The following is a 23,525-nucleotide window of genomic DNA, read 5'->3' on the forward strand; positions in this document are numbered from 1 at the left end:
CCCGGAGAATCGTCCCCAAGATCGCGTTCCTGACCTTCTTCCACTCTCTTGGAATCAAGCATTCCGTTCCAGAATCCTCACAAATCCTCGAAATCCTCGAAATCCACCAAACCCCATGACTCCTTCACCTACTCCAGAATCCTCAAGCGCTCTTGGTGCACGATCTCACCGCTTGGCCACTTGACATCGAGGACCGCTTGGCCGTCAGAGTATGAGTAGGGCCAGACGGTGGTGCCGACATCGAGGGAGCCGTTGTCTTGTTGGAAGGAGAGGATGGAGTCGCGGACCGGGAGCTCTATTACTGGCTAGTCTGTGAACTTCATACTTTGCCGCCAATCAGGGCCGTCCCAATCGTAGAAGAGCGCGGAGGTGCACTGGTAGCAAAGTCGAGGAAGGCATAGATTAAAATTTCATGGGAAAATTTATCATCTAAAATGTTTTACCGATTGATTCATTATTTTTTTTCCTTCACAGTCAAATTTGACTGTTAAAAAAAGTAAGCTTTAATCAATGGCTTATATGACTTCATTATGAGCCCACATATTGGACGGATCAGATTGGGCCACGTGTCTCTGAAATTGTATGTATACTTCCACTGCCGTGTATGGAAGAATTTTCATAGAATTATAGAAGGTATAGTTCAAGGATTGCTTTATATCCACAAGTACTCAAGATTAAAAATCATTCACAGGGATCTAAAAGCAAGTAATATTCTATTGGATGGAACAATGAACCCTAAGATTTCTGACTTTGGAATGGCAAAGATTTTTGACATAAATCAAACTGAAGCAAATACTAACAAGGTTGTCTGGACCTAGTAAGTGTTTCCAGCAAATGATTTCATTCATGTATTGTATTACAATCACTACTATTGCTAATATTCATTGTTGTTTGTGCAGCGGCTACATATCACCTGAGTATGCACGCTATGGTCATTTATCTGAGAAATCAGATGTCTTCAGTTTTGGAGTTTTGTTGTTGGAGATTGTAAGTGGAAAGAAGAATGCTAGTTTCTATCGTTTTGAACGTTCACTAACTCTCGCTGGATGGGTAGGTAAAAAGCCTTGCAAATATGCAAGGTACTAGAAGGTTTAAAATTTCAAATATATTGGTACATTTAGGCAAGAATGGTTATGATCGTGTCTATATTTTTTCTTAGGCATAGGACCTATGGAAATAAGGAAGGGGAATAGAGGTGATTGATGCATCAATAAGGGAAACATTACAGGCTCATGAGGCTTTAAGGTGTATTAATGTAGAACTTTTGGGCGTTCAAGAATCTGCAGCTGATCGACCTGCAATGGCGTCAATAATTCACATGTTGTAGGGAAATGAAGCTACATCTCTTCCACCTACCAAAGAACCTGCTTTTTCAACAGAGACGAATTTTAGTGCTATTGGTTCTTCTTCTCAAACATCTACCAATTATTCAAATAATGCACTCACGATTAGTTTGCCAGAAGCTCGATAAACGCTTCAACAATGTTTCCTTTCTTCGACACATTCAAAGTTAAAGGTATAGCAATCTGTTTTTGTTATATAGTTCCTTAACAAATTTTTTGATTTGATTCTCCTAGTTTGAGGTGTGAGTTTATGGACCTTATATTCTTGTATTTTCTTATATTTGAGAAGAGATAAGGCATTGAACTTGTAACCTCATCTGAAACAAGTAAAATGTGCCCTATTGGTAATTTGGGATAATTAACACCGTAGAGGAGGTCACAACTTCGAATTTCACTAGCATCATGGGATTGGTGGGATGAGATAACTAAAACTAGCATGCAAACACATGCTCTACATCTATAAGAAAATTTCTCAGACAAAAACAATTAATAAAACAAGGTTTGGAAAACACAAGTTTAGTTTCGTTGCTTGCCCGGCGACGCCCCCACATTGACGGTGGCCTTTGGCCTCGTTGACTTGCGGAGGGTGCGGCCAAACAAGCGTGGTTGGACGGTGGTCAGCGATGGGGGCTGCGGTAGTAAACACTATTTTCATCTTATGACGGCGACGATAGTGGCTTCATGGTCCACGTTTTGGTGGTCAGACGCAAGTGAGGAGCTGGGTGGTTAGTTTGGGTTGTAGCGATAGGGTCTAATAACATGGAAGTCTGGTTTGCGGAGGGTTGCTGTGCAGTGGTTGGGGAAGTGAGGTATGGTTTGTTCGACTAATGTGTGTTTGACACAAAAACCAGTTGGCTTGCAAACTGTCTCTTTTGCTGCTGTGATTGCGCGGGCGTGCCAGCACCGTGGGGTGCAGTCGTCGGGGATCCCTTGACCTGACTTCTTGAATCAAGCGCTGTGGACGAGGAGAGCACCAATCTCGTCACAAGGCTCTTTTCTATGCCTTCCGGAAAAGGACTTCTTGCCTTACTGGTAAGGGCTTTGGTTGTGATCTCTTCGCGTCACCGAATCGATACTCAACGTTGTAGGCTGAGCAGAGCAATCACTGGGAAGTTTGGAGAAAGCACGGGGTTTGCTAAAGCGTGACTTTAGCTTCGCTGGGTTGCGAGGGCGTTACCCTTGCTTCGCTGGTAGTATCTGTGGCAATAGCACAAGCAGTCAGCTCTTGGAGAGACTAGGACTGGAAGTACGGTCGCCGGGTTTCAACTAGGTTGAAGGTTTGCTCCGGGGAGGCTTGATAATCTGTGCGATTAGTTGATTGAGAGAGTTGTCCTTGATACGTCCTTGAAACTTGGTATTTATACCTAGGGTTTCGACTGTTCCTTGCCATAGAAGGATTATTGATTGAAGTTTCCTATACAATCTCCGCTACTTGACTCCAATAAGGGCTCGTTTTCCTTATGGATTTTGGAATGGATGAAGCTGTAACCCAAACCCAAGTAGGCTTATTTTTGGGCCGCATGTATCGGCCCGCTATGCTAAATCCACTAAAGGATCTTGCCAAAATTACTTTTGGGCTCAAACAATGTGCACGGTCAAAACGGGTTTGGTTGGATTGGGGTTGGCTTCAGTCGACAGGTCACTAGAATCTGGGTTGATTTTGGATGAGGACATCAAGTTTGGAAGGGATTGGTAAAGTGGCTGGTGAGTATATGGTTTTAGGATCGACCTTTGGGTGATCTGGATTTGATTGATGTTCGGTGGGTATGAGCATCTGATTCTGGAGGCTTGATTGATTTCAAGATCTTTCCCCGGGGTTGGTGGTGGAGGTTTGGTCTTTGGCTAAGGTGTATGGTTATTAGAGTCGAGCTTATCAGAGCTGTGCACCCTGACTATACTGTGGCTGAATATGAGTTGTTGGAGTTGGCATTGTGGATACGGAAAGATGATGGCTGCAGTCCATTTTTTCGTTTTATTAGGTTTTTATTTTCTGGTTTTTGATTAGGTTTAATAAGTCATTCCTTAATTGAGCGAGGGTTTAGTTGTCTTGACTTCATGGTGGTGTCATTGTCAGGGTGTTATCTCCAAGGACTAATTGTTTCAATTTTGATGTTTTCTTGTTGTCAATCTAATGGGGAGATGCCTCTACAGGTATACTGGTGGTTTTGGTATATGGTGTTGGAATGAGTTAGTTTCCTCTTGAGGTTGGCTATAAGGATGTATTGGGACTCCTGGAATATACTAGAAATCGTGCCCGCACTTTATCGCGGGTTTTGGAGCTAACACAACGTTATTTAAGGGCTAAATTTAATAGCATAAAAACTATATGACATGATCATTATATTAGCAAAAGATTTAAGTCTGTTTTACAACAAAAGATGAAGTAGATCAAGTCCCTCCTTCAGCTTCCCTCCTTTCCAAATATCTCTTCAGCTTGACCTGAATGGAAAACAAACATTGCATAATTAGGTAATAACACAAAAAATGAAAATACAAAACTAAAAAGAAACCATGTACTAAAATTTGACTGTTGATTGTGGTAAACCTCAGGAATTATGGGAGAATCTAATACAGTGCTAAGACATAATCACTTTTCAACAATCAGTTTGTTCATGACTGAAATTCATGTTGTATAGGATGGTTGTTTCTTTCCTGTCGGGATTCCCCTAGCTCATTATTGCACTTTCCTTTGATTCTAGCTCAAAAACAATACAAAGAAGTTTGAGAAATCGAGAGTTAAATTTGCAGAAACATTTAAGATGATTGTCATTGTACCACCTGGAAATTCTTCCTGATTGTGAATGTTTATACCACCAGTACCTGTCAATGAAGAAATAGTGTGTGAATCAAATTAGAAAGTAAATGCAGAATATGATGAGCGACGACTGATACCTAAGTTGCCTCTCTCTTCTATGATCTAATTACCATCTAAACTGAAATATCTCTATAAAAGACCCTCGCGGTAATACAATGTTGATGAAAGCAACTCACCCATTTGCAATAGAGTGGTGCAAAATGGCTTTTGAAACAATGGGGCGGTGTTAAAAACTGAGCCTTTTTTGAAAACAGAAAGCATAGGGAGTAAAAAAATTGCCCAGAAGCTATAGAGAGAGAGAGAGCTGCTGTGTGAACCAAATGGTACAAAGAAGCAGTTTGCCAAACTACCCATGATCAATCAAATGCAAAAACTTTGAGAACTCGGATACCAAACAATCAAACATAATGACTCAAATGAACAAAAATCATCAACCAAAGTGATTCAAATACCTAACAAACTTCTCACCAAAAAAAAAAAATAAACTCTAACAAAAGAAGAACAAAACCCAGATAACAAAAGCTCTCAAACCTTGGGATTAAATTTCTCCTCTTGTCCTTTCTTTTCCAGAACCACGGGAAAAACCCAATCTCTTTATCTCACGATCGTGGCTGAGTTGATAGTCTGCAAATTGAATTAAAAAGTATTAATTAAATGAACAATTCATACAAAAATCTTTCTGTTATAGTTCATATAGAATGCTTCCTTTTTAAAAGAAAGAAAGTAAAAATGCTGATACACAACCAATTCACTAACTGGAGCTGTTCTATTTGAAGTCTGACGCTAGAGCCCAATCACAACAAACACAATTTTCAGCTAATCAATTTAACAAAAATAAATACAATCAAATACCACACCTATTCTATTTGTTTTCAACCCAATATTCTCGTCATAAACTCGAACCACTCAAAACACAAAGCACTGGATACAAAACAAAAAGAAACAACACCGATTATAATAGCTAGAAAACTGGAAAAAAAACGTAACCAATTCAAGAAAATCAGTTTAGAGTGTGTTGGTACCAAATCGAAATACCACCAAGCTTTTGATAAGCATAGTCCATTAATCTCTCCAAGACTCCTGAACAACGTAGAGATATTGGAGTCTCCTAGATAGAATGTGTATCTTGTGATATATATGAGTTTATCTCTGTTGATTGTTGATAACTCTTTTAGATTCACTCTGTAATTATCTAGTTTGTTAGGCAAGAGTCCTCTCTCTTGTATATGTTTATCTTCTGCTGTACAGATCTCTATATATAGAGCCATGTAACTTCATTATTAAATATACTGAAATCATTCTGGCTCCATTGTCTTTTATGGTACCAGAGCCCTAAAGTCTAATCGACAAACATATATATTTTTTTCTCTGATCCTGTTCGAGTTCGATGGGTCTCACAACTGGTGCTTCGTCCTCTTCATCATCCACTGCTACTCAGAATGTCTCCAGCATGCTGTCTATCAAGCTAGACCGTTCAAACTATCCTTTGTGGATTGCTTAGATGGTCCTAACACTGAAGAGTCGCAACTCGCAACCTTATGGGGTTTGTGGATGGCTCTTGCTCCTGCCCTCCGTCTTTCTTGAAGGACAAGGAAGACAAGCTCACCGATACTGTCAATCCTGAATATGACGCTTGGATCCAACAAGACCAGCTCATCCTCAGTTGGATTAATATTTCGCTGACTCCGGCCGTACTGTCAACGGTTGCTCGCTCAACGTCAGCTCGTGCTACATGGGTGGCCTTAGAGAAGCGCTATGCTTCTTCCTCGCAAAACCGCATTCTTCAGTTGCGTGGTGAATTGCTGAAAACACTGAGGGGAGATCTCTCAATTTCTGATTACCTTGATAAGTTGAATTCTATTGCTGATAGTCTTGCCTTAGCTGGTAGTCCAATTGATGATAATGATCTTGTCTCTATTGTAATGAATAATGTTGGCCCTGCCTTTGAGATGACTGTCAGCTCTGCTCAGGCACGTGATACTCCCATTTCGTATGAAGCCTTGGAGGCTTTATTATTGAGTGCTGAACGTCGCATGGCAACTCAATCTCTTTCTGCTGCTGTTGATACCGGTACCATTGCCTTCCTTGCTTCTCGACCTCGTGGATCTTTCCGGGGTCGTGGATTTCCTAGCAATGGTCGTGGCAGCCGTGGTTGGTCTCCTGCTAATGGACGTGGACGTTCATCATTTTCCCCTCGTGGTGGCTCTTCTAGTGGTTCTTCCTCAGTGCAACCAAGTCATGCCTCCTCTACTGAGTCCTTCTTCAATACTGGTAACCGAGTACACTGTCAAATCTGTGAGCGTGCTGGTCATACTGCTCTTGACTGCTTTAACCGAATGAACTTGTCTTATGAGGGAAGGGTTCCCACCAAGCGCCTTACTGCAATGGCTGCATCATCTTCTACTCGTTCTGGTGATACTACATGGCTGATGGACACTGGAGCCAATGCTCATGTCACCTCTGATGCTCACAACCTCACCAACCCTCGTCAGTATAATGGCGCTGACAACGTCAATGGAATTGGCCATGGTTCAGGTTTGGATATTTTTCATATTGGGTCTACTGCACTAACTCATAAACACTCATCCTTCACTTTACCTAATGTTCTTCATTGTCCCTCTGCCTCTACCAATCTTATCTCTGTGTATCAATTTGCCAAAGACAATAATTGTTTCTTTGTGTTTTTCCCTGATTTCTTTCTTATCCAGGATCTCAGGACGCGGAAGATCCTTTTCCGCGGCAGGAGTGAAAATGGCCTGTACCCGCTTCACTTAATTCCATCTCATGCATCATCTAAGGGTCTTTTTGCATTTTTTGGCGCTCGTACGTGTGCTCAAGTCTGGCACTTTCGGCTTGGCCATCCAGCAGCTCCTGTTTTGTCTCGTCTAGTGTCAAATAAATCCTTGCGTTTGCAAGGCCATTTAGAAAACTCATTTTGTCATTCATGTCCTCTAGGAAAAAGTTCTCGGCTTCCTTTTAAATTATCAGAGTCTGTCTCTAATGTACCTTTGGCACTTGTGCATTCGGATGTATGGTGTTCTCCCAATTCTTCTGTACAGGGGTTCAAATATTATATAATATTTATCGATGATTTCTCCCGTTATTCATGGATATTCCCTATGAAATTCAAGCATGAGGCTTTTTCTATGTTTGTTAAATTCCAGAAACATGTTGAGAATTTGTTTTCGACCAAAATCAAAGTCTTGCAATGTGATGAAGGTGGTGAGTATAAAAGTCATGCTTTTCGTGATTATTTGGAAACTAATGGTATCTTCCAACGTTTTTCTTGTCCCAAAACACCACAACAAAATGGTTTGGCAGAGAGGAAACATCGTCATATCTCTGAAACTGGTTTAACTATGCTAGCTCATGCACATATGCCTCTGTCTCACTGGGTTGATGCTTTTAATACTGCTATTTTTCTCATTAATCGTCTGCCTTCACGTACTTTGGGTCATGCATCTCCATATGAAAAGTTGTTTCAACGTATTCCTGATTATGACTATCTCCGTGTGTTTGGTTGCACCTGCTTCCCTTTCTTGCGTCCTTTTAACCAAAACAAAATGCAATTTAAGTCCAAAAGTTGTGTGTTTCTAGGATATTCTCTTGATCATCAAGGGTATCGTTGTTTAGATCTTACTTCTGGTCGTGTTTATGTGTCAAGACATGTGGTTTTCGATGAACATACTTTTCCATTCCAACAGGCCATGCTCACTTCTCCTGCACCTGGATCGTCCTCCCCTACAGATCATCCCACTGTCCTCTCATCTCCATCACCTATATCACCACCTTCGCCGCCTTTATCTCCACCACCTATATCACCATCCCCGTTGCCCTCATCCTCTCCACCACTTACATCTCCTACCTTGTCCTCTCTTCCCTCTGTGCAGTCCTCCAATGTGGAGGTATCTCTTCCTACATCTGGTCAAGGTACGTTACCATCTACTGAGGATACTCGTATCATTACTCGTTCACAACATGGGATTTTCAAACCTAATCCAAAATATGCTATGCATAGCACTTCACAGACTCACACTCTTGAACCTAGTTCCTATAAACAGGCTGCACAACATCTAGAGTGGCAAGCAGCGATGGCATCTGAATTTCATGCCTTGATTTCTTCTGGTACATGGGTGCTCGTTCCTCCTTCTCCAGCAACGAACATATTACCCAACAAGTGGGTTTTTCGCGTGAAGCGTCGTGCAGATGGTAGTATTGAGCGCTTCAAAGCTCGTCTAGTTGCAAATGGCTTCCATCAACAAGAAGGTTTTGATTATTCTGAAACCTTTAGTCCCGTCGTAAAACACACGACTATCCGAGTTGTTCTTGCTTTGGCTGTCCATCATCAATGGACAATTCGTCAACTCGATGTGCAGAATGCTTTCTTGCATGGTTATTTATCTGAGGATGTCTAAATGAAGCAGCCAACAGGTTTTATTGATCCTACACTTCCTAATCATGTTTGCAAATTACAACGTTCTTTGTATGGTCTTAAACAAGCACCCCGTGCTTGGTTTAAACGTTTTTCGGATTACTTGGAGGAGCTTGGTTTTGCTGAGTCACACGCTGATTATTCTCTCTTCATTCTTGATCGAGATGGTGTGTTTTTGGTGTTACTAATATATGTGGATGATATCCTAGTTACTGGAAATAGCTCTACTCACATCATGCAGCTTATTAAGACATTGGGACAATTGTTTTCCATGAAGGACCTTGGCTCCCTTAACTTCTTCTTGGGCATTGAAGCTGCAACTAGTGACGTTGGTCTTCACTTGACACAAAAGAAATACACCACTGATCTGTTGGCCAAACTACAAATAAATATGTTAGGCCTGTTGCTTCTCCTATGGCAAGTGGTAAGAGAATAAGCTTACATGATGGTGTCCCATTATCTGATCCTTCAACATATCGAAGTGTGGTTGGAGCCTTGCAATACTTAACCATCACTCGTCCTGACATCTCCTTTGCTGTCAATCAAGTGTGTCAGTTCATGCATCGACCTACTACTGTCCATTGGATAGCTGTCAAGCGAATTTTACGCTACTTGAAGTATAGCTTTGATCATGGTCTTGTCTATCGTCGTGGGTCATTGCGCTTAGTAGCTTACTCTGATGCGGATTATGCCGGCGATCCGGACAATCGTTATTCAACTGGTGGTTATGGCATTTTTCTCGGTCCCAATTTGATTTCATGGAGTTCAAAGAAGCAAAAGACTATCTCTCGCTCTAACACTGAAGCCGAGTACAGGCAGCTTGCTTATACAGCTGCTGAACTCTCATGGTTGAGCACGTGATCTTAAAGTTTTCCTTACCCTGCCACGTATTTGGTGTGATAACCTCAGTTCTATTGCTGTTGCATCTAATCCAATCTTTCATGGTCGCATGAAGCATGTTGAAGTTGATTATCATTATGTGAGAGAGAAGGTAATACGAAGTGAATTAGATATTCGTTATGTATGCACAGATGATCAGCTTGCTGATATCTTTACAAAAGGCTTGCCCATGCCTCGCTTTGCTACCTTGACGTCCAAGCTGACAGTTCGCAGATGCCCTCTCAGCTTGAGGGGGGATGATAAGCATAGTCCATTTATCTCTCCAAGACTCCTGAACAACGTAGAGATATTGGAGTCTCCTAGATAGAATGTGTATCTTGTGATATATATGAGTTTATCTCTGTTGATTGTTGATAACTCTTTTAGATTCACTCTGTAATTATCTAGTTTGTTAGGCAAGAGTCCTCTCTCTTGTATATGTTTATCTTCTGCTGTACAGATCTCTATATATAGAGCCATGTAACTTCATTATTAAATATACTGAAATCATTCTGGCTCCATTGTCTTTTAGCTTTCACGATCGTTGACGTCGATGGCAAAATTTGATCACACAGAACAGTGAAGCTGAAGCTCGATTCGCCTATATGCTGAAAGGATATAGCAGATAGCGCAGGATTCTTCTTCCTCACAGCAAAAGACCCAATCAAAAACCACACAAAAACTAACAAAAGCAATAGCAGCAGAAAGGAGAAAACTTACGAACTACACCCACTGAAGCTACAAATTCGATCTTATCAAAACAAAACCAGATACCCTTCTCGCTTTCTGCTCAAACACGACAATCACTTTTCTTTTTCTTCGTTTTGTTTTTGGTCTGATCACAACCCTTCTATCGGCCAAAAACCCAGATCTGCAATGGCAAGACGTAAATCATGAAAAAAAAGGGCAAAATCGTCCTTTCACTAAAACATTGCTAGGAACAGTGCCGCTCTAGCGCCTTTAGTATATGTACTAGAAAATTAGGTCCGCGCGTTGCCGCGGGAACTGATTGTTGATTGTTTGCAAGTGAAAGAAACGTTGATTAAGAGATTGTTATGTGTTAGAAGCTGTGAAAAGAAATTATAGAAGAGTAAAGAAAGGTGGAAATACAGATGAGGAAAAATGTTGTGGAATAAATGAGTACATATATACAGGTTGTTTATGTGTATAGATTTGATTGAAGTGTTTGGCAGAAGCGGAAATTAAAGGAGCAATTCTAAAAGCGGCTAACAACCATGCTAGTATTATTTTAATCACTAAGCAATCAAACTTAATATAACCATTTATGATTTGTCTGGTCCAAGTTCAAAATGGAACTAAAAATATTGTACTCAAAAATGACAAAACTAACAGACTTTGCAACTCATCCTGTAAAAACATCAACATAACTACATATGCACTCTGACAGCTTTACGCTTCATTAACAACTTTACAAAAACATCTCAACTTCATTAGATCAGTTTCATTCCAACTGCCAAGGATAAATATAACCACCTTAAACCACATTGAAAGCCGTTTTTCCTGTGTTTCCCTAAAGGCCTAAATCATAACATTTCACATATTGTCTACTATGCATAATACAAAAACTAAAATCACTTGGCTGGTAAATTATATCTCACACACTTTTTGAATACACTGTTTGCCCAAATCATTCAAATCATACACAAAGGTAGGCACCTTTTTGTTCAATTTCATCTTTCCAACCACCTTCTCAGTTACTATAAAATATTGAACAATCTAGTCTGCATCAAACTACACTCCTAACTCTGCTATGCTTTATGTCATATTGCAATTATATCAAAGTAAAACAACTCTATGAATTTTGGTTTCGTTTTAAACTACTTTTGTTTTTATTCTTTCATACCTACCACATCAAGGGGAATTATTTCAACCTCTCAGATACTCATGTTATGATGTTATCTTAATAATTGAAGGAAACAATAGATGTTCTTCATTGCAATATTTCATTGCAGATGCATTTGCAATGATTTGGTGAGTGGATCACTAAAAGTATATTTCATATGTAATGATTAAACTAGTGGATTTCATATGTATGTCGAACTAACAACTCAAATGAAGAAGTCTATAGTTAGATGCCTTAAAAATTCGGCATCAGCAGTTCACATATCAAACAAACAAACAAACACCGTTATCACCCAAGCCATAAACAATGAAGCAAAAACCAAACCCTTATTCTCAAATTCCACAATCGAAAATCAAACAAACCAAACCCAAAACCCAATTTCACCAAAAACCCAAAAATCCAAAACCCCCAATTTCCATCCAAACACCACAATAACCAAGCCCAGAAGAATGGAATCAAGACAATATTCCGGAAATTCGAAACTCCCAATTTCGCAGAAATCAGACCTGAGAATTAGATGACAGAATGACCCAAGCTTAAAATTATCGGATTCAATTGGCTTCACTGGGCGACGACTCTATGTTTTACGGATTTGCCTCCGATGTCCCTCTCTCTCTCTCTCATTCTTGATAACTGAAAATGATGACTACAGGAGAAAAATGAAAACAACGGGAAGAGCGATATATCCAGGTCAGTGGGCAGTGGCAGAGCTGCAAAAAAATTTCAACCGAGGGCAAAACCGCCAATTCTAATGAACAGTGTCTAGGAACAGTAATGAACAGTGTAAGGAAGAGTGATTCGGCTTTAGATGTACTAGCAATCGTACCCGCGCTTTGCCGCGGGATTTGTTGTTTGATAATAATTTACAATAATGAAAGATACAATTAAAAATGGCTGTACTATCGATCACATTGATAAAATACCATATATTATATTAATCAGAATAGTGTTTTTGTGAAGAGACGCAAACTGTTCCCGATTAAATTGCTCCAGAAAGTACTTCCACATTATCTGATTCCTCCAAGCCTTTGATTTCCATCACCACAAACTGTTCTGTGATACAATATGTATCCCTCTGGACACTTTTTTTTTACCACGATTCATTATTTCATTGAAATACATTAGACAAAATTTACAGCTAATTAATATGGATGAAAACAATCATGAATGCAAAAGTTACCGAGTATACATGCATTTCAAAGAAAATGACATATGCTTTTTAAAAAATCAAAGGCCAGCTTTAACTCACATGATACAGATATGATGATACAATATGACATGAATTGCAAAGTAAAAATGATGGAATTGGAACTCAACCAACACTAAGCGATAACGTTCTTGGCAAAAAAGAAAAGAGGACAATGTGCATAGATTTCATTGTTTTCTGTGGTTAATCACTAACACAATATTTGGTTAAAAAAAGAAACCCCAGCAAAATAATAATACAAAGGAAGAGTCAAAGCAGTGTTTTGTTTCCACTCCTATAGTCAACAAAACCCAATAAATTTCAAATCTTCAGCTCTCTCCAGCACATAGTATGAGAATATGGAGCATCCTAGCATCAAATCTTTCTCTCCTTTGGGTGAAAACTAAACCAACATCTTCAGAAACTCAAGAAGAAGGAAAAGAAAAAGAAAAAAAAATCCAAACAATCAATATGTACATAAATGAAGTCGTGTATAGAGAATCAAAGTAAAATTTTGGAGGAAAAATATGTCGGAACTGAAACCTAGTGAACAGAGTGAGAATGGAATCAATACCAGACCTTCAAAATTGGATTTCCAAAGCCTCTGGTTTCAGTTTTAGACTCTTCAAGAGTAAGTCTCACCTGCAAAACCAACATAGAGAAAGGGAGGCTTGATATATCAGTGTGGATTTTGAACTTGATGAAATTCTGCTCTTGAAGGTTTACAAATTAACAAATCTTATTAGCCCTCATAGCTTCAAGGAATATCAGAAATTGAGGAATATCTTCCTCAGATGTATATGTGCATAGTCTTTTACCACACTAAAGACTGAGTTTTCTGATATTCCTATTAACTTAAGTATTGATGCCTTTTTCCCCCTTCTGTACAGGGGGTTCTCAACTGTTCATGCTATTGCTGTCGCAGTTGCATCTTTTTACCTTGTACTCTTATCAGATCCATTTCATAAGAGTTATAGTGATGACCTGATCATTAGTAGTAGATCTACTTTTTCAAATACAACCTTGACATGGCTACATGACATGAGCCATAAACTTTATTAATGTTGTAATATATGTTAATGGCCTCATGAGTGTATCTCCGTCTATTCATATTCTGTGGATATCCATAAACTTGGCCAGGATGTAGATCCCAACCAAATAATTCCCTTGATGAATAAGGATGAACAAAATTACACATTTTGCTTCTTTGCTTTTTTCCTTAATCACTTCCTTTTAGCCATGTTCTAGAAGAGCACATTGCCTTTTTCTCCTAGACCATTTGAAACATACCTGATATTGTTTTGAAGTTTATTTGATTTACTCCTTTTTGTTTTGGACTCTATAATGCAAGGCTAACCTTCCTATCTTATGCTTGGAGGCATTTACTTTGAGACATACCAGATCTACACTTTCTAAAGCATAAACCAAAATTGATAGATTAGAAAACTAAATCAAACAGCAGCATAACAACACAGGTAACTGAAACTTATACATTGAGATACATTCCTTCCTTCCTTCCCAAATCAAAACCCAATAATACCTCAATAAGTTCTTATCAAATTAGAACCCCAGATACTTCCAACAACAACAACAACAATAAAAAACATTGGAATACTCTAGACTCCAGAATCAATCAAAATTTTCAAATGATCAAACACTACAATTTTACCTCAAAAAACTAACCAAAAATCAAACTCTAAGTCAGCAACCAACTCATTTTAACAGTGCCACTGTATCACTGTTCATCACTGTTCATTGAACAGTGCCAATCCCATTTTACTTTTGTATATTTATAATAATGTATAATATAATAATTGATTGTTTATATCCCGAAAAATTTGAAGAAACAGCGGGAGGCTGCGGCCCAAATAGAAAACAGTCAACATTCAACAATGGAAGCTCAACAGGGACACACAGTGACAGAGAAACGACGGGTTAAAATGATCAACGACGGGTTAAAATGATCAACACGATATCCAATCAATGAACGACTTGATCTTGGTTCTTCCAGAGGTGCAACAAATGTCTTAAGCAGAGAAGTTTATTCTTTGAATTTTAGCCCCCGGAGAAATTGACTTGAGGATGTGAAGGTAGACCTCTGCAACTCCCTGATATATTTGCGGATATAAGATGATTGAAATTGGATGTTGGTCTTTTTTATGGCTGAAGTGATGAAATTGATTGGGCTTTTGTTGGTGTTTCTCTCACTACTTTCTCTCTCTACTGCTCAATCTCCAAAAATAATTAGCAACACAACAACATGCCCCATTGATCTCAGCTATGTCCTTAGACTCCCCTTCAACTCCTCATCATGCAAAAACTTCCAAGCCCCTCCTAAAACCCCCCAAATGGACACCACCCAGATCCCATGTTGTCAAACCCTATTGTCTCTCTTTGGAATAGGCACTGCTCAACACCTCAACGCCACCACTTTTTTCCAACTCCCCAACATAGCAGCCTCAAATTCTTGCCTCCAGAACTTCCAGTCCAAGCTTACCTCTCTAGCACTCCCTCCTAATCTTGTCTCTTATTGTTTTGACCCTTCACAATTTGTAACTAGCCCCAATTTATGTGCCCAAATTGAGTCTTCCCAAGATTGGGTCTCCAAGCTTAATCAGACCACTGTACTTGACTTTGCATGCAAGCCAGACCTCACTGATCTCTCATCCTGTGATGCTTGCGTAGCGGCTGGCTTTAAAATTCAGCAACAATTAATCGCCATTGATGGTAACAGTTCTCACTCTGGAGATTGTTGGTACTTTACAATTCTTTATGCTGCTGGTATGATCAACAGCTTTGGTCCTGAAAGTCAGGGCGCCATGTCTTGTATTTTTAGTTTATCTTTGGATGTCGCTCTTGTGGGTTTGCGCAAAAAGAGCTATACCGCTCTTGTAACTGCAGTAGTCTCAGCAACAGGAGGGTTGCTTACAGTATTATTTTTATACTTCTTATGGAAGAAATCTTTGGGAAAGAAAAGGTACTGTTGTTTGCTAAAACACATTCTCTCTGTCACTCACATAGCATAGCACATAGATTGAAATAAATCAAACTTTTAATGCTCTAACAATAATACTGTAACAGGGCATATAGTGAGAATATTAGGAATGTTAGTGCTGGAGGTGGGAAGAATGATATAGAACTACCGGTCTTAAGTTTAAGGAGTATATTAGCTGCTACAAACAACTTCTCTGAAGCTAATAAACTTGGAGAGGGAGGGTTTGGCCCTGTTTATAAGGTGACATTTCCACTATCTTCTCCCAATATTGTTGCAAGTACCCATTTCTTCATAATATGCTCAATCTTGTTCTTCAATAGTTTCACTCGCATTTTTCTTCTTTTTCAGGGCATCTTAAATGAGAATCTAGAGGTAGCCATAAAAAGACTGTCAAAGAAGTCAGGGCAAGGATATCAAGAGTTCATGAATGAGTTAAAACTTATAGCAAAGCTCCAACACAACAATCTTGTTAGGCTCTTGGGTTGCTGTATTGAAAAGGAAGAAATGATATTAATCTACGAGTACATGCCTAATCGAAGTTTGGACAAATTTTTGTTTGGTACATACATGCTCACACTTTAGATTAGTTCTTTTATTATTGATGTCTAGGATACATTTATTTTCATTGTTAGTCATTCTTCTTTATGGTTTCTATGATCAGATCCAAGGGAAAACACGAAGTTGGATTGGGGTAAACGCTTTCATATTATAGAAGGTATAGCTCAAGGAGTACTTTATATCCACAAACACTCCAGATTGAAAATCATTCACAGGGATCTAAAAGCAAGTAATGTTCTGTTGGATGAAGCAATGAACCCCAAAATTTCAGATTTTGGAATGGCAAAGATTTTCGAGATAAATCAGACTGAAGCAAATACCAACAGGGTTGTTGGGACATAGTAAGTACATGTAAGGTTATAATTTCCATATTTAAAAACTCAATGCAATCACTGCTATTACTCACTTCTCCATTATTAATTCATATAGCGGTTACATGTCACCTGAGTATGCACGCTATGGCCATTTTTCTGAGAAATTGGATGTATTCAGTTTTGGAGTGTTGTTGCTGGAGATTGTAAGTGGAAGGAGGAATTTCGCTTTCTATCATCTTGAACACCCACTAACTCTTGCTGGATGGGTAAGTGAAAGTCTTGTTTGTTCATTTGTGAGCTGCACTGACTATAACTATAAATTAGCTTCAAATTTAAGTGAATAAACATCCATAAATTTATATATATATATATATATGTCTTATCTTAGGTATGGAAATTATGGAATGAAGGTAGAGGATTGGAGGTGATTGATGCATCAGTGAGAGAAACATGTCTGCCTCATGAAGCTTTAAGGTGTATCCATGTAGCATTATTGTGTGTTCAAGAAGATCCAGTTGATCGACCAACAATGTCTTCTGTAGTTCACATGTTGGCTAATGAAGCTACATCACTTCCACTATTCAAAGAGCCTGCATTTTCAACACATAGTAATTATAAAGCTATTTGCTCTTCTTCTCCATCATCTAGCATTTTCTCGAACAATCTGGTAACCATTAGCGTCCCTGAAGGTCGATAGAGGTTCGATGCCTATCTGTTAGAGAGTGTTTACAAATTACACTTTGAGCCTCATAATTTTATGTCCAGATGTCTTCACCTTGGAATGCACTTGTGTTCCTTTTGTTCCCTTGGACATAAAATCATGCAGCCTTTCTATTTCAATGAACTGCATATTCCTAAGGGAACAAATTAAAATAGAAAGGCTAGCTGGAGATTTCCCTTGCCAAGTGTATGAAATTGTCAATGCAAGAGAAGCGCTGATGGATTTATTTGTTAAAACTCTTAGGGTAGAAGGTAGCTAGAGTGGGTTGATGATCTCTAAGCGAACAAATTTCTTGGCATTTTGGCTAGAGGGAAAGATTTGATGTTCCCAACACCCTAATGTTTCTTGTTTCATTGGATGAATTATTTATGGGATGAATTACACTTGTTTTATGTGACTTCCACCAGATCCAAATCATGTCATTTTCTACCTTTGTATTCTGCTGCTAGGCCTGTTTGTTTTCTGGTCTGGCCTGTTTGTGCCTTTACGGGCTTCATCCAAAAAAATTGGAGAGCTTTTTTTTTGTTGGGTGTTTGATAAAATGATTTGACACGAGTGATGCTACAGACTCCAAGTAATATTATAAAACTTCAATACCAAATCACGTGGCCATCTAATATAAATATCTTTTGATTAGAAAATGGGTGAGGTGGATTTTTATATTGTGTCAATTATGTTGTTCGGATAACCAAACAAAGCGAAAAAGAAATGGGTTCTAGAGAGAGAGAGTCCCCCCCCTCTTCTCACTAGAAATCTTTTCCTTACAACTGTCGTCGTGTGAACGCATGAGACAGGAGAGACTAGGGAGTATCAAAATTTTATCTTATCTCTGTGAAACTCTGACCAACGAAAAATAGAAAAACTTCACTCCCTCTCGATTCCTCTCTCTCTCTCTCTCTCTCTTCTTTTCTTTCCTCTCCCTCCATTGCCATAACCCTTCCATCATCCGTATCACCATGGCTGTGGAATCCACCATCAGCGTCTTCGCTGTCCACTTAATCGCCACGCGCCATCGCCTGGACAATCGACCACCTCCATGCCGTCATTATCATGTTCCTGCAGCTGAAATTCCGCATCTAACATTTAGACCAGAACCTCGTGAAGGGCAAATTCTTATTCATGCAATCCTGCTTGCTCAGTAGTTCTTAACTTCTTATTCTCTAGTGTGTGATATTAGGTTTCATTGGAATTGTTGCAGGTGTTATCGAACATGGTGATGATAACAATTGCACAAGTGGTAATGATAACAACAGCACAAGTATTGCTATTGTGACAAAGGCTTCTCTCATGGAATGTAATTTGGACTCGAGGTACTTCTATCTGTCTCTTAAAGTATATTAAGCTCAGGGCAATGTAATTTATTTGTTACTTAACTCTACTATTTTATATTTATCTTTGATGTAGGTTCTTAGGTCCTCCAACTGAAAACATGACTGTTGCAAATACCATTGGCGACGCCACCAACGGCGTCGGAAGCATTGCCGTCGCAGAGTCGTCGCCAATAGTCTTTTGTGACTGCAAAATAACCTTTGGTGACGGGGACGCGCCGTGCAGGCTATTGCAATTTTTTTTTGTAGTGAACCAAGGGACCAACACTCTATTAGTATCTATAGATAACGATTTCGAACACACCGTTGTACAAGTTAAATGAGAAAACTTCTAACCAATGGACCAACACTTTTTTACTATATATAGATAATGATTTCGACTATACCGTTGTAAAAAAAAAAACCACAAACTGTTATCTAGATAACGTTATCTATTTTCGATTTTGTACTAGTGCAACTGTAACCAGGAATTCATCCATGTCAACACCAAATGGATTACGCTCTAGAAAAAATAGAAATAACAGATTAAATTCTAAAGGTGGTTGGGTGGTTTTCCACCATTAGGTGCAAGCTTTGAGCAGATTAGTGAAGGTATGGGTATCCAGAGCTATGTGGGTTTTGAGCATAGAGTGGTATGTGACAAGGACTTCATAGTGAGATCCTTGAGATGAGAGACGGTTAATGATAGCGTTAAAAGCTCTGGTGGTGGTGGCAATTGGTGTGGGCTGAGTTGGGGTTTCTTAAACCCCAAGAAAGAGCTGTTTAACTTGCTCACAACTCATGCCAGTATGCTAGTTATCTAGCACAAAAATGAAGGGGAAGAAGAAGCAAAACACAGAGTAGCTTTGACCTCAACCATATATGATTGATTTTCTTTTTTTTGGCAAGTTCATCCAAGACTATTTAGAAGGGGGGTTTGAACCATTTTCATGATTGATTTAGTACAAAGCAATGAACAAAATTGGTTATACGAGAGGTATACTCATTTCATGATCGGTATGATCGATAAGTTTATATGCTATCCTAAGACAATTTCTTTTTAGCTTAAATTAAAAATTTGTCAACACTATATGATAAATGGTGATCATACATCAACCACAACTTAAATGATACTTAAATTCGTTGAATTCGTGCACGATGTAGTTCTAGGATAAAAAAAGTGATTAGTTGATCGACTGACTAAGAGGATGAGTAAGTCAAATCAATGACAAAATTATTTTTTGAACTTATTACATAATACATACTATTGAATGAAGAATTAAATTAGAGTACGTCTTTTGTGCATTTTCACTTCTCGGCAAAATCAACTAGCAATTGAGCCAAAAAAATGAAAACTAAAACTAGGTCTAGAAACTTATAAATACGTAAAGAATAGATGGCACTTATATGCAACTAGGAGGGATGTGTAAGCCATAAGAGTTGCCAATGACATTATCATAGATGGAAGTCCCAGCTCCTTTGGGACCATTATGAGGTAACTTGATATTCTCCATCACTATATTATTGCATGGCTTGCTTTTGCTGCATTTCAGAGTCACTGCTTCTTGGGAAGAAGAGGTTCCCCATATGTTTCTGAATGTAACATCGCTGATTTGCACATTTGATGAAGAAGCCTACAATGAACAAGAAATGTGAGAAACCCTAGCTAGTTTCATCAAATAAAACTCAGGTTTTAGTGTAAAATAAAATGCCCTAGATCAATATTATATATACCTGTTGATTGCATTGATTGTTCGGACAATATTGTTGATCGATGATAATGGGATTCATGACATCAATCATGTTAATATCTTCGAACACAATATTTGAAGCCTTCAAGGGTTTTGGAGAATCCCGAGCCCATGTTTTGATTCTCAAACCGTTGTCAGTCTTTTTGAAAACGCTATTTTTCACAAAAATTCCCTCCACATCATATTCTGTATAACTATGCCCTCCAAGACTTCCGATGCTAATTCCATGTTCGGGACCGCAAAGGACATTAGAAATGTGGATTTGCTGACTTCCCGACACAATTCCTATACAATCATCACCGGTCTCAATGATCGTTCGTCTAATTCTGATGCGGTATGAGTTTCCAATTTTTATGCCATCGATGTTTGGACTGTCCTCAGAAGCTGATATTCTAATGTTTTCGAAGTCCATCTTCTGGCATCCATAAACCTTGAAATGACCATTTTGGCTGTTGAATGATCTCAAGTGATGAACACTTGCATTTGTTATGAAGTCGAAAGTCATTGACTGATCATCACAAGAAGATCGATGTTAAATGTGATCACATCCATGAAAATGTCTATATTACTTATAAAGAGAAGCTAGCTCAAGGAAGATAATAACCTTTAAAATATCATAAAACAATAGAACAGTATGTAGTGAGAGTCAATATAGTCAAAGTGATAATATTAGCAAAGAAAAATATAAAAGATAACAAACTCACAACTAGTTAACCACCCACTCCTTTAAACTGCCCACCACTCACTATCCCACTAGGGGGTGTGGTGTGTTTAGTTAAAGTGAAGAAAAAGATTCATATTTATCGACCATAAAACAAACACCTTCTCAAGTTCCCGTTGTATATATAGACAATCTCATGGCCATAATTGCTTCGCTGATGGAAACTAATGCTCATTATAGTAACAAATTTAAAAGAATAGGCAACCTCTTTGTATTATTAGGATGCAAATGTAAGTAATGTAATACATATGGCATTACATCTGTTATGATCATGAACTTTAAGGGGGGTGTATTGTATATGGAATTAGTGGAACTTTTTAAGAAATCTATGGAATTTAAAAGTCTGGGTGTATTCAATATAGACTTTCAGCAGTCCATGAAAGTCTTGGGGTATTCGATTAGGATTTTTAAAGACTTTATGAATTCCACCAAAATCCAGGGGTATTCAATTAGGACTTTTAAAAATGAATAAAAGTTCAGAGGTATTCAAAATTTCATTCATACTTATGGAATTAGAAAATCAAGGATAATCATGGACTTTGTAGTGTTAACTATGCATACCAAATTCCAATAATTTTCTAGCCACCAGACCAAAGATTTGAAAAAGTCCATCAAAGATATATATATATTTTTTTTAAATCTATAAAAGTTTTCTCTCTACACGCAAAGAGGTTGGTTATCTATCATCTCTCTTTCTTGTTTCTCCTTATCTTTTCTCTAATTTTTCATGATATCAATATTTTTTGATACCCAACATGTTCATTGTAGTTGTTGAATGTGATTTTTTTTTTTTTTTGTTCAATTGTGATACTTGGAACCCTAATACTCTAATAGCAATAAAAAAATGATTTATGAAACCCTAAGACCCAAATATTGTGGTCTACCCTTAAAACCTTGAATAGTGTTGCTATGAAATACTAGGTTTTGTCTTATTAATTAATTATTCTCATCGATTTGAATTTATATCATGGTTCAAGGAAAGCTTGAACAATTGAATTTCGATTGATTGATTATAGATCAAGACATTGATCAATATTTTTATGATATATGTTAATATATAGGTGAAAACAAAATTGATGAGAATAATTAACCATAAGCATCAAGTGATCTATATTGTATCTTTAAGTTGAGTGGGAGATTAGAAATGAGAACAAACTAGCTAGACAGAGTAATAATCATTCATTTGAGTCAAGTTCTACTATAAGATACTTGACTATTGAAGAGGCAATGAGTTATTATCTTGCTTTGCATTTGGATTGCATTAGTTGTGTTCTTTGTTTTTTTTTTTATTTACTAGAAAATCTATAGAAGTCATTCATAATAAAGTATATAGATTTTCAAGAATCAATAAAAAGTCTGTTGCTAAAATCAATGGTTTTAAGAAATCAATAGCAGTCTATCAACTTTTTAAAGAGTCTGTGGACTTTTTAAAAAGTCTGTCAATTAAAAAAAGTCTGCACAAATCCAAATACAATACACCCCCCTAAGTGTTGTACGTTTTCAATTGAGAGAATACTCTGTTATGAAACTGATAAAGTAAGAACTTACAATTGGGAGAGCTTTGCATCTGGGATTAGTTTTGCAATCGTTAAGAAACCAAACCGAGGCTCCTTGGCCGTCCAGCATACCGCCTCCGGCTACTGTCAGTTGTTCAATGCTCCGAAAGTTTATCCAATTTTCAGACTCAATGCTGATGGACTAGTAGAAGCCAGCAAAGTTCCCTTGATTACAAGGGCCATGCGACCCTTGCATGGACCTAAGAATACAACTGGGAACAACCTGAATGTTCCTGCCGGAATCTCAACCTTTGCTCTTCCATCCCATTTACATGCTTCACTCCATGCTTTCAAAAATGCCTATATGCATTAACATTGAGAATATCAGACATGCTCTCACGATCACTTGCTCTTGGATTTAATATGATAAAACTCGTTATTTCACATGGTAACCCGAAATCCGAAAGCTTTTACATCACAAAAACGTTACCTGGTTGTTATCAATTCTTCATCCTTCAACAGCTCCATAACGCATCACATTGAAAACCATGGGTCGACCAAGATGTTCTGTTTGACGAAAGAGATTAAGATCATGGCCTTTTGTTATCCATGAGAACAAGAACAAAAACAAGGAAGTCCGAAACACTAGAGAAGATATCACAACAATCATTTTTTATTTTTGGTTCTTTTTGTTCAATGAGTGGGTACTGTGTGTTTAAAAGTTCTTTCTTCTCTTCTTATATAACAATGTTCGGATGATAAAATTATTACCTCAATTAACCGCAAATTAGAAGATTTTTCTTTTTTCATTGCCACATGTTTACGTTTTACAAATAATTGGGGCCAATAGTGCAAAAATTATGGATTTAATGAGAAATTAGAATTTATGATTTGTATGAAAATACGTGTTTTAGGAAAGTTTTGCTCCCAGAATAGTGAAAAACTTTAAGCTAAATAAAGTTAACAATTTTCAGATTTATGGATCTCGCCTAAATTTAGGAAATTTGGGTTTATGTCAAAGATATGTGATTTCATGATTTTCATCCTATGCTCAAGTACAACGAACATTTTATTACAAAGATTACGCATCTAGCCTTCAAATGACATACAACTGTGGCCACAATTCTACCAATATCAATGCAT

At 38.1% G+C, this 23,525-nt stretch overlaps 1 protein-coding gene, 1 long non-coding RNA gene and 1 pseudogene across 7 annotated transcripts; 1 reads left to right on the forward strand and 2 right to left on the reverse strand.

Moving 5' to 3' along the window:
• Positions 1–3,628: 3,628 nt before the first annotated feature.
• Positions 3,629–12,079, reverse strand: LOC133735253 (uncharacterized). Of its 5 annotated transcripts, none has more exons than XR_009858863.1 (4): positions 5,181–5,204; positions 5,016–5,079; positions 4,690–4,782; positions 3,629–4,163 (listed from the first exon to the last, which is right to left on the reverse strand). It is a non-coding gene; the product is annotated as an uncharacterized LOC133735253 (long non-coding RNA). The 5 variants fall into 5 exon arrangements; XR_009858860.1 differs by lacking the exon at positions 5,181–5,204 and having other exon boundaries at positions 3,647–3,782; positions 4,122–4,163; positions 5,016–5,171; XR_009858864.1 differs by lacking the exons at positions 5,016–5,079; positions 5,181–5,204 and adding an exon at positions 11,840–12,079.
• Positions 12,080–14,372: 2,293 nt separating this feature from the next.
• LOC133740369 (probable receptor-like protein kinase At1g11050) lies at positions 14,373–18,818 on the forward strand. 2 transcript variants are annotated; one of them, XM_062168317.1, is made up of 8 exons: positions 14,373–15,496; positions 15,601–15,754; positions 15,863–16,073; positions 16,176–16,229; positions 16,323–16,413; positions 16,502–16,652; positions 16,775–18,417; positions 18,512–18,818. In XM_062168317.1, exons 1-7 carry the CDS (start codon positions 14,664–14,666, stop codon positions 17,081–17,083), a joined length of 1,803 nt encoding a protein of 600 aa, XP_062024301.1. In that variant the 5' UTR covers positions 14,373–14,663; the 3' UTR covers positions 17,084–18,417; positions 18,512–18,818. The 2 variants fall into 2 exon arrangements, with proteins under 2 accessions (XP_062024301.1, XP_062024300.1); XM_062168316.1 differs by having other exon boundaries at positions 16,176–16,413.
• A 999-nt stretch (positions 18,819–19,817) lies between these two features.
• Positions 19,818–23,052, reverse strand: LOC133736126 (exopolygalacturonase-like; annotated as a pseudogene).
• Between the last annotated feature and the right edge of the window lie 473 nt (positions 23,053–23,525).

This window comes from Rosa rugosa, chromosome 3 (assembly GCF_958449725.1).
Source record: "Rosa rugosa chromosome 3, drRosRugo1.1, whole genome shotgun sequence".
NCBI classification, from domain to species: domain Eukaryota; kingdom Viridiplantae; phylum Streptophyta; class Magnoliopsida; order Rosales; family Rosaceae; genus Rosa; species Rosa rugosa.